The following is a 15423-nucleotide window of genomic DNA, read 5'->3' on the forward strand; positions in this document are numbered from 1 at the left end:
TCTTTAATCATATTTTTGAAAGTAGACTCTAATCGTATTTTTGAAGGTAGTCTTTAATTGTATTTTTGAAAGTAGACTTTAATTGTATTTTTGAAAGTAGACTTTTTTTTTTCTTTTTTTTTTGTATACAAGATCGAGGCTCGTGAAAGAGCGAACATTAATCACACAAAAAGACAAACCGACACACAAAACACAAAATTTCTCGACTTCTCGACAAATTTCTCGACTTTCAAAACGAAAAAAATTCTCGACAAAACACAAACTTTCTCGACAAAACACAAAACACAAACACACAAACACAAAAAATCAAAACACAAAAAGACAAACCGACTCTGCTCGTATTATTGAAAGTCGACTCTAATCGTATTTTTGAAAGTAGACTCTAATCGTATTTTTGAAAGTAGACTTTAATCATATTTTTGAAAGTAGACTCTAATCGTATTTTTGAAAGTAGACTCTAATCGTATTTTTGAAAGTAGACTTTAAGCGTATTTTTGAAAGTAGACTCTAATCGTATTTTTGAAAGTAGGCTTTAATCGTATTTTTGAAAATGGACTTTAATCGTATTTTTGAAAGTAGACTCCAATCGTATTTTTGAAAGTAGACTTTCATCGTATTTGTGAAAGTAGACTCTAATCATATTTTTGAAAATGGACTTTAATCGTATTTTTGAAAGGAGATTCCAATCGTATTTTTGAAAGTAGTCTTTAATCATATTTTTGAAAGTAGACTCCAATCGTATTTTTGAAAGTAGACTTTAATTGTATTTTTGAAGGTAGTCTTTAATTGTATTTTTGAAAGTAGACTCTCATCGTATTTTTGAAAGTAGCCTTTAATCGTATTTTTGAAAGTAGACACTGCTCGTATTTTTGAAAGTAGACTCTAATCGTATTTTTGAAAGTAGACTTTAATCGTATTTTTGAAAGTAGACTCTGCTCGTATTATTGAAAGTAGACTCTAATCATATTTTTGAAAGTAGACTCTGCTCGTATTTTTGAAAGTAGACTCTGCTCGTATTTTTGAAAGTAGACTCTAATCGTATTTTTGAAAGTAGACTCTAATCGTATTTTTGAAAGTAGACTCATATTTTTGAAAGGAGACTCGAATCATATTTTTGAAAGTAGACTCTAATTGTATTTTTGAAAGTAGGCTCTCATATTTTTGAAAGTAGTCTTTAATCATATTTTTGAAAGTAGACTCCAATCATATTTTTGAAAGTAGACTCTAATCATATTTTTGAAAGTAGACTCTAATCGTATTTTTGAAGGTAGTCTTTAATTGTATTTTTGAAAGTAGACTCCAATCGTATTTTTGAAAGTAGACTTTAATCGTATTTTTGAAAGTAGACTCTGCTCGTATTTTTGAAAGTAGACTCTAATCGTATTTTTGAAAGTAGACTTTAATTGTATTTTTGAAAGTAGATTTTTTTTTTTTTTTTTTTTTTTTTTGTATACAAGTTCGAGGCTCGTGAAAGAGCGAACATTAATCACACAAAAAGACAAACCGACACACAAAACACAAAATTTCTCGACTTTCAAAACGAAAAAAATTCTCGACAAAACACAAACTTTCTCGACAAAACACAAAACACAAACACACAAACACAAAAAATCAAAACACAAAAAGACAAACCGACTCTGCTCGTATTATTGAAAGTAGAGTCTAGTCGTATTTTTGAAAGTAGTCTCTAATCGTATTTTTGAAAGTAGACTTTAATCATATTTTTGAAAGTAGACTCTAATCGTATTTTTGAAAGTAGACTCTAATCGTATTTTTGAAAGTAGACTCTAATCGTATTTTTGAAAGTAGACTCTAATCGTATTTTTGAAAGTAGACTCTAATCGTGTTTTTGAAAGTAGACTTTAATCGTATTTTTGAAAGTAGACTCAAATGGTATTTTTGAAAGTAGACACTAATCGTATTTTTGACCAAGTAGACTCTAATCGTATTTTTTGAAAGTAGACTTTAATCGTATTTTTGAAAGTAGACTCTAATCGTATTTTTGAAAGTAGACTCAAATCGTATTTTTGAAAGTCGACTCTAATCGTATTTTTGAAAGTAGACTCTAATCGTATTTTTGAAAGTAGACTTTAATCGTATTTTTGAAAGTAGACTCTAATCGTATATTTGAAAGTAGACTTTAATCATATTTTTGAAAGTAGACTCTAATCGTATTTTTGAAAGTAGACTCAAATCGTATTTTTGAAAGTCGACTCTAATCGTATTTTTGAAAGTAGACTCTAATCGTATTTTTGAAAGTAGACTTTAATCGTATTTTTGAAAGTAGACTCTAATCGTATATTTGAAAGTAGACTTTAATCATATTTTTGAAAGTAGACTCTAATCGTATTTTTGAAAGTAGACTCTAATCGTATTTTTGAAAGTAGACTTTAATCATATTTTTGAAAGTAGACTCCAATCGTATTTTTGAAAGTAGACTTTAATCGTATTTTTGAAAATGGACTTTAATCGTATTTTTGAAAGTAGACTTCAATCGTATTTTTGAAAGTAGACTCTAATCGTATTTTTGAAAGTAGACTCTAATCGTATTTTTGAAAGTAGACTCTAATCGTATTTTTGAAAATAGACTCTAATCATATTTTTGAAAGTAGACTTTAATCGTATTTTTGAAAGTAGACTCAAATGGTATTTTTGAAAGTAGACTCTAATCGTATTTTTGACCAAGTAGACTCTAATCGTATTTTTTGAAAGTAGACTTTAATCGTATTTTTGAAAGTAGACTCTAATCGTATTTTTGAAAGTAGACTCAAATCGTATTTTTGAAAGTCGACTCTAATCGTATTTTTGAAAGTAGACTCTAATCGTATTTTTGAAAGTAGACTCTAATCGTATTTTTGAAAGTAGACTTTAATCGTATTTTTGAAAGTAGACTCTAATCGTATTTTTGAAAGTCGACTCTAATCGTATTTTTGAAAGTAGACTCTAATCGTATTTTTGAAAGTAGACTTTAATCATATTTTTGAAAGTAGACTCTAATCGTATTTTTGAAAGTAGACTCTAATCGTATTTTTGAAAGTAGACTTTAAGCGTATTTTTGAAAGTAGACTCTAATCGTATTTTTGAAAGTAGGCTTTAATCGTATTTTTGAAAATGGACTTTAATCGTATTTTTGAAAGTAGACTCCAATCGTATTTTTGAAAGTAGACTTTCATCGTATTTGTGAAAGTAGACTCTAATCATATTTTTGAAAATGGACTTTAATCGTATTTTTGAAAGGAGATTCCAATCGTATTTTTGAAAGTAGTCTTTAATCATATTTTTGAAAGTAGACTCCAATCGTATTTTTGAAAGTAGACTTTAATTGTATTTTTGAAGGTAGTCTTTAATTGTATTTTTGAAAGTAGACTCTCATCGTATTTTTGAAAGTAGCCTTTAATCGTATTTTTGAAAGTAGACACTGCTCGTATTTTTGAAAGTAGACTCTAATCGTATTTTTGAAAGTAGACTTTAATCGTATTTTTGAAAGTAGACTCTGCTCGTATTATTGAAAGTAGACTCTAATCATATTTTTGAAAGTAGACTCTGCTCGTATTTTTGAAAGTAGACTCTGCTCGTATTTTTGAAAGTAGACTCTGCTCGTATTTTTGAAAGTAGACTCTAATCGTATTTTTGAAAGTAGACTCTAATCGTATTTTTGAAAGTAGACTCATATTTTTGAAAGGAGACTCGAATCATATTTTTGAAAGTAGACTCTAATTGTATTTTTGAAAGTAGGCTCTCATATTTTTGAAAGTAGTCTTTAATCATATTTTTGAAAGTAGACTCTAATCGTATTTTTGAAGGTAGTCTTTAATTGTATTTTTGAAAGTAGACTTTAATTGTATTTTTGAAAGTAGACTTTTTTTTTTCTTTTTTTTTTGTATACAAGATCGAGGCTCGTGAAAGAGCGAACATTAATCACACAAAAAGACAAACCGACACACAAAACACAAAATTTCTCGACTTCTCGACAAATTTCTCGACTTTCAAAACGAAAAAAATTCTCGACAAAACACAAACTTTCTCGACAAAACACAAAACACAAACACACAAACACAAAAAATCAAAACACAAAAAGACAAACCGACTCTGCTCGTATTATTGAAAGTCGACTCTAATCGTATTTTTGAAAGTAGACTCTAATCGTATTTTTGAAAGTAGACTTTAATCATATTTTTGAAAGTAGACTCTAATCGTATTTTTGAAAGTAGACTCTAATCGTATTTTTGAAAGTAGACTTTAAGCGTATTTTTGAAAGTAGACTCTAATCGTATTTTTGAAAGTAGGCTTTAATCGTATTTTTGAAAATGGACTTTAATCGTATTTTTGAAAGTAGACTCCAATCGTATTTTTGAAAGTAGACTTTCATCGTATTTGTGAAAGTAGACTCTAATCATATTTTTGAAAATGGACTTTAATCGTATTTTTGAAAGGAGATTCCAATCGTATTTTTGAAAGTAGTCTTTAATCATATTTTTGAAAGTAGACTCCAATCGTATTTTTGAAAGTAGACTTTAATTGTATTTTTGAAGGTAGTCTTTAATTGTATTTTTGAAAGTAGACTCTCATCGTATTTTTGAAAGTAGCCTTTAATCGTATTTTTGAAAGTAGACACTGCTCGTATTTTTGAAAGTAGACTCTAATCGTATTTTTGAAAGTAGACTTTAATCGTATTTTTGAAAGTAGACTCTGCTCGTATTATTGAAAGTAGACTCTAATCATATTTTTGAAAGTAGACTCTGCTCGTATTTTTGAAAGTAGACTCTGCTCGTATTTTTGAAAGTAGACTCTGCTCGTATTTTTGAAAGTAGACTCTAATCGTATTTTTGAAAGTAGACTCTAATCGTATTTTTGAAAGTAGACTCATATTTTTGAAAGGAGACTCGAATCATATTTTTGAAAGTAGACTCTAATTGTATTTTTGAAAGTAGGCTCTCATATTTTTGAAAGTAGTCTTTAATCATATTTTTGAAAGTAGACTCCAATCATATTTTTGAAAGTAGACTCTAATCATATTTTTGAAAGTAGACTCTAATCGTATTTTTGAAGGTAGTCTTTAATTGTATTTTTGAAAGTAGACTCCAATCGTATTTTTGAAAGTAGACTTTAATCGTATTTTTGAAAGTAGACTCTGCTCGTATTTTTGAAAGTAGACTCTAATCGTATTTTTGAAAGTAGACTTTAATTGTATTTTTGAAAGTAGATTTTTTTTTTTTTTTTGTTTTTTTTTTGTATACAAGTTCGAGGCTCGTGAAAGAGCGAACATTAATCACACAAAAAGACAAACCGACACACAAAACACAAAATTTCTCGACTTTCAAAACGAAAAAAATTCTCGACAAAACACAAACTTTCTCGACAAAACACAAAACACAAACACACAAACACAAAAAATCAAAACACAAAAAGACAAACCGACTCTGCTCGTATTATTGAAAGTAGAGTCTAGTCGTATTTTTGAAAGTAGTCTCTAATCGTATTTTTGAAAGTAGACTTTAATCGTATTTTTGAAAGTAGACTCCAACTGTATTTTTGAAAGTAGTCTTTAATCGTATTTTTGAAAGGAGACTCTAATCATATTTTTGGAAGTAGACTCTAATCGTATTTTTGAAAGTAGACTCATATTTTTGAAAGTAGACTCTGCTCGTATTTTTGAAATTAGACTTTAATCGTATTTTTGAAAGTAGACTTTGCTCGTATTTTTGAAAGTGGACTCTGCTCGTATTATTGAAAGTAGACTAATCGTATTTTTGAAAGTAGACTCTAATCATATTTTTGAAAGTAGACTCCAATCGTATTTTTGAAAGTAGACTCTCCTCGTATGGTCTCCATGGAAACCTCCACGCATGGCTTACAGACTTCCTTTCTGGTCACAGTCAACGTGTGGCCCTGAATTGAATTCTCTCTTCTCCCCTTCCTGTTCAGGCTGGAGTTCCTCAGGGCAGTGTTCTGGGCCCTGTGCTTTTTCTGGTCTTTATTAATGATCTCTCCGACTCTGAAAATCCTCTCTATCTCTTTGCTGATGATTCCACTCTCTGCTGCTCCATACCTCATCCCTCAGATCGGCGGTCTGCAGTCCCCTCACTCTGCAGACCTGGACAAAATCACAGACTGGTCAAACAAGTGGAACATGTCTTTCAATCATGACAAATCTCACACTCTCACTCTGTCTCTCCGAAAAGACCAACTGGACAACCCTCCCATCTACTTTCTCAACAATCCTCTCCAAGAAGTTCTGTCACTCAAGCTTTTGGTCTCAATATCTGCCATGATCTTTCCTGGGAAAACCACATTTCCAAGCTGGCCTCCAAAGCCAGTTGCCGACTGGGCATCCTCCATCGTGCAAAGTCCTTTCTGGGCACTTCTGAGCCCCTCACCACATACAAACCTTTCTTCCGCCGCTCAATGGAATACAGCTCTCCCCTCTAGGCTGGTGCTCCTCCTCACACCTAACTCGGCTTCACACAGTTGAAACCAAATCTTTCAGAATCATTGGAATCTCCCGCTATGAAGCTTATTCTGAGGGCCTTTCTCTCTCTAACTGCAGGCAGGTATGTGGTCTTTCTGTCTTCTACCGACTCCTCTCTGGCCTAGCTCCCCCAGCTCTGTCTGTGCTTTGTCCTCCAAATATTCCTACAGGTCGCACAAGATCCGCCTGCAACCCTCTTCTGGTGAAACCGCAAAAATCAAGACTCTCTGCTACCTACACTCCTTCATTCCTCTTTTTTCTCCCGCCTCTGAAACAAACTCCCACACTCTCTTCAATCCCTCTCCTCCCTCCAGGTCTTTAAAACAGCTGTTCACCTTTAAAACAGCTTTAAAACAAACAGCATCTTATCTTTCCCCATCCAAAACCTTGATATTTTCTACCCCTGTTAAACACCCAAAATCCACCTATTTCAACCCCAAACGTCTTTCCTGAAATTCCTCGCAGTGAAATTCCTAGTAGTGTTCATTTGCTTCATACCATGTACCCCATCCCTCCTCCTCATCCCTCCCCCTTCCACAGATCTACCGACGTCCCTGTTCTCTATTGTTGTTGTGCTTGTGTGTTTCCCTCTGTCCCCTCTTGTCTCTCGCTCCCTTCATTGCAAGTTTATGTGTCTGTGCATGTTTTCATGTTCAATGTGTTAACCCTTACACGAGCCTCGATTCTGTATTTTAAAAAAATAAAAAATCCCTCGGAGGACCAAGAAAGGCTGCCACGACCAGGAAACCGTAAACATGAAGTCAATCAATCTATAAGGCTTCATTTTCATACTAATGCTGGATGTTCCGTTTTTGGGATCTAAGCTTTTAGCCTTGTTGGAATCTTTCATCAAGTACATGGGGTTAGGAGGGCATCAATGAAAGACTTCCCTACTATTAGGTTTACTGATTTATTTGCGTCCATTAGGTTTGATGGATTGGGTCACATATACCCGGCCTTCAGCTCCAGGCTTTGAAAGAAGTGCCAATAATGTACTGCTCCGTTGGATTTAAAGAATGGTCACATTGCACTGGATCTCTGTTGGAACCACTGTATATAATATCAATTACAATGGCACTCGGTAGAGAGCATACCTCTGCCAGGCTGAACAGTTTATGTTTTCTATCCCACGGATCTGGATCTGGACCCCGACCCAAAATCGAATCGGCTTGTTCTTGTCGCCTAACAACCCATGCACCAAGTTTTGTCATAAGTCGTCCACAACTTTTGAAATGTCATCCTATATATCGTTTTTGACCCTATCTCTCAATGGTGAAGAGTCACTTCTCTTATCTGGATTTGGATCTTCACCAAAATCTAATCAATTCGTCCTTGTCAAATGCCCAATATGTCCATCAAATTTTGTCCGCGAATCAGTCCACAACTTTTCGAGATATCAAAATCTTTGACCATCTCCAATGATAAGCAAAAAAAGAGGTGAAGATTGGGATCCAGATACGGCCTATCAGTAGGATACAAAACATAAACTGTTCAAAATGGCGGAGGTATGTGCTCTACGGGCAGTCCTAGTTTAAAATGAAGTTGTTACTGCTGGCTCTAGGCAATGCGACATTAACAGAAATAACTTGTGATGTGCATGTCGCAGCGATTCCATTCAGAGTCCTCCGTTATCCTCCGAACCTAACCTACACAATGAACCAAAGCCCACTCAAACATTCCACTCCAATCATGAATAATTTAGTTTTCAGCAGGCAAGCCAGAGGTGCCCGGGAACAGAGGCCCCAGGTCTGGCATAAAATCCCGACACAGGCCTGTTACTGCTAGGCCCTAAGAATGTTACTTAGACAGACTTAACTCAGAGATTTTCTCTTCCCATCGATTCTCTTCTATGTCCTTTTGAAATCCGTGTAAGTCATAGTCACTGAATCCTCCATTTAAACATCACACATAAATAAATAAATAAATAATATATATATTTTAATATATAATATCTCTCATGGACAGAATCTTTGCTTCGACATTCTTACCATAGAACAATTATACTCGTACTTGCTGATTTTGTCTGACATTCAGGTTGGAATGTGATTTCCCACACCCTGGAATCCCGTGCGTAGAGAGCTCGAGCTGTGTTTTAGGATTGGGAAATGGGATAAAGTTTAGTTTCAGGTAATAATGATACCTTTAACCTGCACTGCATTCTCCCCAGGAACATCACCCAACTATGTTTCCAGTCTGTACAAATCCTTCCTGACCATGTGGGAATAATCCCAATCCTAACCTGTAAACCCCTAACCCTATTTTTGGTTTGTGGGATCAAATGCAAGATCATTGTTGCCTGAGCAATTCTGACCTTAGCTGATGAATTATGGCAAAGTTGGAAAGTTGGAAAGTTGGAAAGTCGATTATCGAAGTGCTTTATTCATAACAGAGTGGAATCGATGATAATATAATAGATCATTGTACTTTTTTTTTTTTTTTTGTATACAACATCGAGGCTCGTGAAAGAGCGAACATTAATCACACAGAAAGACAAACAGACACACAAAACAAATAACATCGGGAGCGGTAGACAAGATGGGGAGAGAGGGGGAAGGACACAAACACAACATTTGAGAGCAGGGACCGAGAGACATGGAGACATCGAGAGAACTGTGGGAGGGAGAGGGCTTTGGGGGGGAGGCATGGGAAGGGGGGGGGGGGTGGGAGAGGTATAAAACATATGGACACTGCCAAGACTTCCAGGAAAGAAGTTGGAATTTCAAACAAGGTGGATCTGGGGTGAATTAGTGGGGGTAGAAAAGATCAAGGTTTTGGATGGGGGAAGATAAGAGATGGTGGTGAACAGCTGTTTTGAAGACCTGGAGGGAGGAGTGTGATTGAAGTGAGTGTGGGAGTTTGTTCCAGAGGCGGGAGAAAAGAGGAATGAAAGAGTGAAGGTGAGCAGAGAGCCGAGATTTCGGCAGTTTAACCATCAGAGGGTGGCTGGCAGATCTTGTGCGACCTGTAGGAATATTTGGGGGACAGAGCACAGAGAGAGCTGGGGGAGCAAGGCCGGAGAGGAGTCGGTAGAAGACAGAAAGACCACCTACCTGCCTGCGGTGAGTGAGTGAAAGGCCCTCAGAGATAGCTTCATCGCGGGAGATTCCAATAATTCTGAAAGCTTTGGATTCAACAGCGTGAAGCCGAGCCAGGTGTGAGGCAGGAGCACCAGCCCATAGGGGAGAACAGTATTCCATTGAGCTGCGGATGAAAGCCTTGTATGTGGTGAGGAGCTCAGGTGTGCCTAGGAAGGACTTCGCACGGCGGAGGATGCCCAGTCGGCGACTGGCTTTGGAGGCCAGCTTGGAAAGGTGGTTTTCCCAAGAAAACCGATTTGATTTTCGATTTGGAACAGAACAATTTGGAACAGAACATTGAAAAACAACAAATACTGTACATCTAATCTATCCTTGGGCTGATAGGCAACAGTGCAGTGAAGGGATGTCTCAAGATCACCGATAATAGAATCTTGTATAAAGTCTTAAATTGTGTGACTCCATATTGTCATCGCCCACGATGAGGCCTGTTGCTCTGATAGCGCAGACAGGTCGATGCCCGCTGTTTTTAACTGCTTCTTCTCCAATATGGCTCCCTCCGCCCTCTCAATCTCGTCCCAGCTCCTCCAGGAAGCATGTGTTATCCTATTAACCCCATCCTGGGTAAACTCACAAAATCCAGGAGCACTGCCCACCTCCACTCCATGGTTCGCTTTTTAAAATTCTGTTTGTCCGGAACTTCAAGCAAGCGGTGCACCACCATTTTGTGTCACCCCGCATCACAACCCATGATCTTTTATACCCACAGTGACCCTTCCTAGCACAACCCTCAGATCTGCAGGTGACAGTGCTTCCTTCTGTCGTCTGTCTCCTCTTCTATTCATTCATTATTTTGCCCATTGCGTCCAACTGTTGACTCGCTGCCCCCACACTATAAGTACCGTAAAATGGGGGGAATAGGGACAGCAAGGTGAATAGGGACACAAACTGAAAAAAAGTTCGGAAACTTTTTTCGCTGAAACTTGATAACCAGACTGATTTGTTGATATTTGGGTTGAAAGTGTTCTCTTGTTTTTTTTAAAAGCAACTTATAGTCCCTATTAACCCCATATATGGGTTAAATAGGAATAAATAGGATTTTTATGGCTGTCCCTATTCACCCCGTTTTACGGGTGATTAGGGACAGTCACTAATACAAAAAAATAATAATCAAGAAACAATCCTGAGTTTCCAACTTATTGCTAAATTGATAGCTCAGATGGATGCACATAATATGCACCCATAATATAAACCACGGTGCCAATGAAAAAAAATATGGGAGAAAAAGTTTCTCCAAACTCCCTATTTCTTGATTATTATTTTTTGTATTAGTGACTGTCCCTATTCACCCGAAAAACGGGGTGAATAGGGACAGCCATAAAAATCCTATTTAACCCATATATGGGGTTAATAGGGACTATAAGTTGCTTTTTAAAAAAAACAAGAGAACACTTTCAACCCAAAATATCAACAAATCAGGATGGTTATCAAGTTTCAGCGAAAAAAGTTTCCGAACTTTTTTTCAGTTTGTGTCCCTATTCACCTTGCCGAACCGAACACAAACATTCACCGAACCTATTCACCCCATTTTACGGTATGTTGCCTTTTTACCTATTTTCATTGGTCTTCCATGAGCCTCGATATTGTATTCTAAAATACAGAAGCATCACAAGGAAAATACATTGTTGGAATCATTGACTTAAGTGCAAATTATTTGAATATATTTTTTGTGGATAATTTTTATATGGGCTGGCAGCATTCCCTAGAGGTTTGCACATTCACATCCGGGCTGTCTAGACATGGTTTGAATCCCGGCCCAGTTATAAACTGTCATCCAGGTGTTTTTCAGGTAGCACAAGGAGTCGATGTGAGCTCCGTCCATCAGATGGACGTTAAAGCAGGCGTCCTGTCTGCCAGCATTAGCTTGTGGACATTATCGACCCGAATGCGTCATTCTCAAATAGTAGGCGAGTTATCTCTGGCATCCTGCAACAAATAATATATTTCTGCCACCTCCATTTGAACGTCCATCCTGGCAAGCCGGTTCATGAAAAACTTTCTGGAGCAAAAGAAGTTCTTCTTCCACCATACAAGAAGGTAGGAGTAATTAGAGCCATGCAATAAGTTGTCGGAATAGTGGTTTGTTAACTATTTTGTTCATTAATCACATGCATAGACATTTTGGGGGAAAGGAAATCGGTGTATTTGGCAGGAGCGAAATAAAGAATGCAGTGGAATATGTAAATGAGACGGTGGAAGTGTTTTCCCATCGGTTGTGGAAGAGGGAAGATCGGTTCCACACCCTCGTCACATGGATACATTCTTGCCAATGGAACTATTTGTGGCTCCGTCAATGCACGTCCATCGGTCCTTTCACCCGGGACCAGACGGCTTTCCCTGGACCGCCTGAGCAGAATGCTAAATGCTTGTGACGCATTCGGGCGGAATGAAGGAAAGGTGAAGAGTTCTCATGCCCGGTTATTTGTCATGTGTTTTGGCTTTACCAGGATGCTGGGCAGACTGGAGACGAGCACCGGAGGAATAACTGTCTATCTCAATACCGTAGTCTGTTGGGGGACATTCTGTGTCCAGCTGTTCGACACAAGCGACGACGTGGACAAATTCTCCTTTCAAATCCCCCTGAAACAAATCTTCGCTCGTTACCGATTCCCTCGGTCCGTTCTTAGCTTCCATTATCCATTGATGTTTCTCCCGCCGTTCCTCCAATTTGGCCCACTCTCTCCTCCCTCTCTCACGCACGCTCCCCGGCTCCCCCCCCGTCTCCTACACCTCCTCCCACCCCTCACTGTTGCTCTATGTTCCCCACTCTCAGTAGCTTCACTATTATTCACCTTCAGACATCACCACTGAAATCGCCTCGTAAAACAAGGCAAACAGGCATAGGCCTCGAGGAGCAGCTCCTTCTCACAGACGTAGATTTGGACTGCGTAGGCCACGTCGCCATCTCTCGCTGCTTCATGAGAACGACCCCGACCCCGTTCGACGATACCCATCGCTGGCCCCTTGGGGTTTCTGAGCCTCACGGTCATTCCGAAACGTGGCTCAGCAGCAGGCGTCGGGTATCGGCGGAACTGCATGAGAAATCCGAGTGTTGTCGGTGCTGTTACAGAGGACTGTTACCATGGTGCGCCAGAGAGACGAGACATTTCAGGTAAGCAAGGTTACCTGTATACTACTACACTATCCCTAGATCCATACTCCTTTCTTGTTTCCTTGCATCTCCTGTGAAAAGCTGTCATCTCGTCTACAATTAGGATCCAGTAATTGTTCTACTTACAAATGGAAAATCCCAAATTCCAGGATATCTACCCCTTGTATCAACTGCTTATGCATGTGTTAAGCAAATTTACCATGGATGTATCATTAGTATACTTCCCATTTATCTGAAAGGTAGGGATTCAAACCTACTATAGCGAATCAAATATGATATGACTAATCAATCATGATATGACGAATCATATGTGATATAACTAATCAATCATGACATGATGAATCATATGTGATATAATGTGATAAAACTAATCAAATTTGATGTAAATAATATTTTCTGCACAAACGTTCTAACTTTACATGAAACAAGGCGTTAGGTTTGCCTGTTTACTGTTCCCATCTGAACCTCTGGCTCATGATGTTGGGAAACTGGGTTTGAATCCCATAAATCCCATATACAAATTTGAATGTTCATCATCGACGAATGTTGTTCTAATTAATGTAAAAGTACACTCATATCTCCTAATTTATTTGTAATTCATTCAATAGTACATTATTAACTCCCAATGTCCTTTAATTCATGTAAAGGAACACTATATATATATATATTGAATCTTGGCATCATCTTTGACCAAACCCTCTCCTTCGACAAATAAACAGATCACAAAGACAGCCTACTTTCACCTGAAAAACATCGCCCGTCTCCGTCCATCCCTCTCCTCCATGGCTGCAGAAACCCTCATCCACGCCTTCATCACCTCCCGTCTGGACTACTGCAACAGCCTCCTCTATGGTTCACCCTCAATAATCACCAATAAACTCCAATACATTCAGAACTCCGCTGCCCGTCTACTCACCCATTCCCGGACCCGTGACCACATCACCCCCATCCTTTATAAGCGTCACTGGCTCCCCATCCCCCAGAGAATCCAGTACAAAATCCTCCTCTTGACCTACAAAGCCCTCCATAACCTGGCCCCATCCTACCTGACTGACCTCCTCTCCAGACACACTCCCACCCGCAACCTCCGCTCTGCTGGTACCAACCTCCTGACCCCCCCACCCCCATCCCCCCATCCGGACCAAATTCAGATCCTGGGGGGACAGGGCCTTCTCCATCGCTGCTCCCACCCTCTGGAACTCACTACCTCACACCATCAGAGACTCCTCCTCACTCACCACATTCAAAACATCACTCAAGACCCACCTGTTCAACACTGCATTCAACATTTAACCCACAGCATTTAACCCCTGACTATCTCTTCTCCTTCTCCTTCCTTTTGCTTTTGATTATTTACCTATTGATTTTTGTCTTTTTGCACTTGTTTTTTTGTACACTGTCAAAGCGCCTTTGGGCTTCTTGAAAAGCGCTATATAAAATAAATGTATTATTAGGTTTACTGTCCATGAAATGGAGAGTAACCTATTATTACTGCTAGAGTTTTTCTTATTATTCTTCCGCCCTATTTTGCACCTCCGAAAACTTCATAATTAATGTTCTCACCAACCGCTGGTCGGATTGACAGGAATTTTTCATCAAATGATCGTCTTGGCTCCTCGAATTTTTTAATGCTAATTATGATGTCATATGTCACGTGGTATGGGCGCCATCTTGTAAAACACATTCAAATTTGCCCCTCTGTATCTCCGAAACGGCTCAATGGAAAAATTTCAGGTATGGCTCATTCTAAAGAACTCTTCAATGGGAACAAAAGATATGTGTATGGAGTATATTAAAAATGCTAACGTTAAGAGGTTAGAATTCGTCAAACAAAAAATTTTCTCCCCCGAAAAGGGGATTTTTTTCCCAAATGCTAAGTTTAAAAAAACTCAGAATGCAAAACATTTCGAAGTCATACGTCACATGGTTCGGCCGCCATCCTGTTTTTCGTGAAAAAACACAAAAACCCCTTTCTCTCCGCAACGGCTGAACGGATCAAGCTCAAACTTGGCAGGCATATTCGCATACCCATGACAAACAAAAATGTCAGCGAGCACGACATCATCCGACACATGGTTTCAGAGTTATGACGTTTTAAAGCTCAAACTAGAAATGGTATCACCTCCATAATTTATGGAGATATCGAGTGGAAACTTTACACAAATGTTCCTCATGGGGGGATGTTTCAATGTTACTTGAGACGTTTTGATAAGTCACATGGTTTGGCCGCAATAAATAATGGAATTTAAATTTTAAAAAGCTTGTAACTCTTGAACCACTACATGGATCGACTTGAGTTTTTAATGCAATGTAGCTCATCAGGCGGAACAAGTCTGCAAAATTTCAAGATGATTGGATGTACGGTCTGGAAGCTATAAGTTGTTATTGCGTGAAGAAGAAGAACCGCCACTTTTTTATGACCAGGCCATGTGACATAACCACCTCACGAGCTAAGGGTAGCTCGAAATTAAATTGTCTTCGGATTTGGCAGTCGCTAGAGGGTGTTAACATTCCAATGCAACAAATCTGGACAAATTCTGATGAATTTTCGTAAAACTACACGATATTGTCATTTACATTGGAAAATAACATTGGAAAACTCTCCGCTGCCTCGGCTTATTTCTTGCTTTGAAGTTCATCCTGTCTTCAATTTTAAAGAGAAAGAGAGGTATCTGCAAGCAATGGTGACCTTTATTTGGTGGAAATCCGATGAAAAATGACGAAGTTATTCAAAATCTAACATTTCA

The 15423-nt window shown here is 38.0% G+C and overlaps 1 protein-coding gene across 8 annotated transcripts in view; it reads left to right on the forward strand.

The window, feature by feature from the left end:
* Positions 1 to 15423, forward strand: part of LOC137439001 (schwannomin-interacting protein 1) — a 322566-nt gene that overhangs the window by 245702 nt on the left and 61441 nt on the right. The window contains exon 1 of one of the 8 annotated variants that reach the window (XM_068134557.2): positions 12022 to 12676. The exons of the other annotated variants lie outside the window; for them this stretch is intronic. Coding sequence (XP_067990658.2) covers positions 12647 to 12676 — 30 coding nt within the window. The 5' untranslated portion in view covers positions 12022 to 12646. Of the gene's footprint in view, positions 1 to 12021; positions 12677 to 15423 lie in introns of those variants that run through there. 8 annotated transcript variants of the gene reach the window in all.

This window comes from Myxine glutinosa, chromosome 13 (assembly GCF_964187855.1).
Source record: "Myxine glutinosa chromosome 13, kmMyxGlut1.1, whole genome shotgun sequence".
NCBI lineage: Eukaryota > Metazoa > Chordata > Myxini > Myxiniformes > Myxinidae > Myxine > Myxine glutinosa.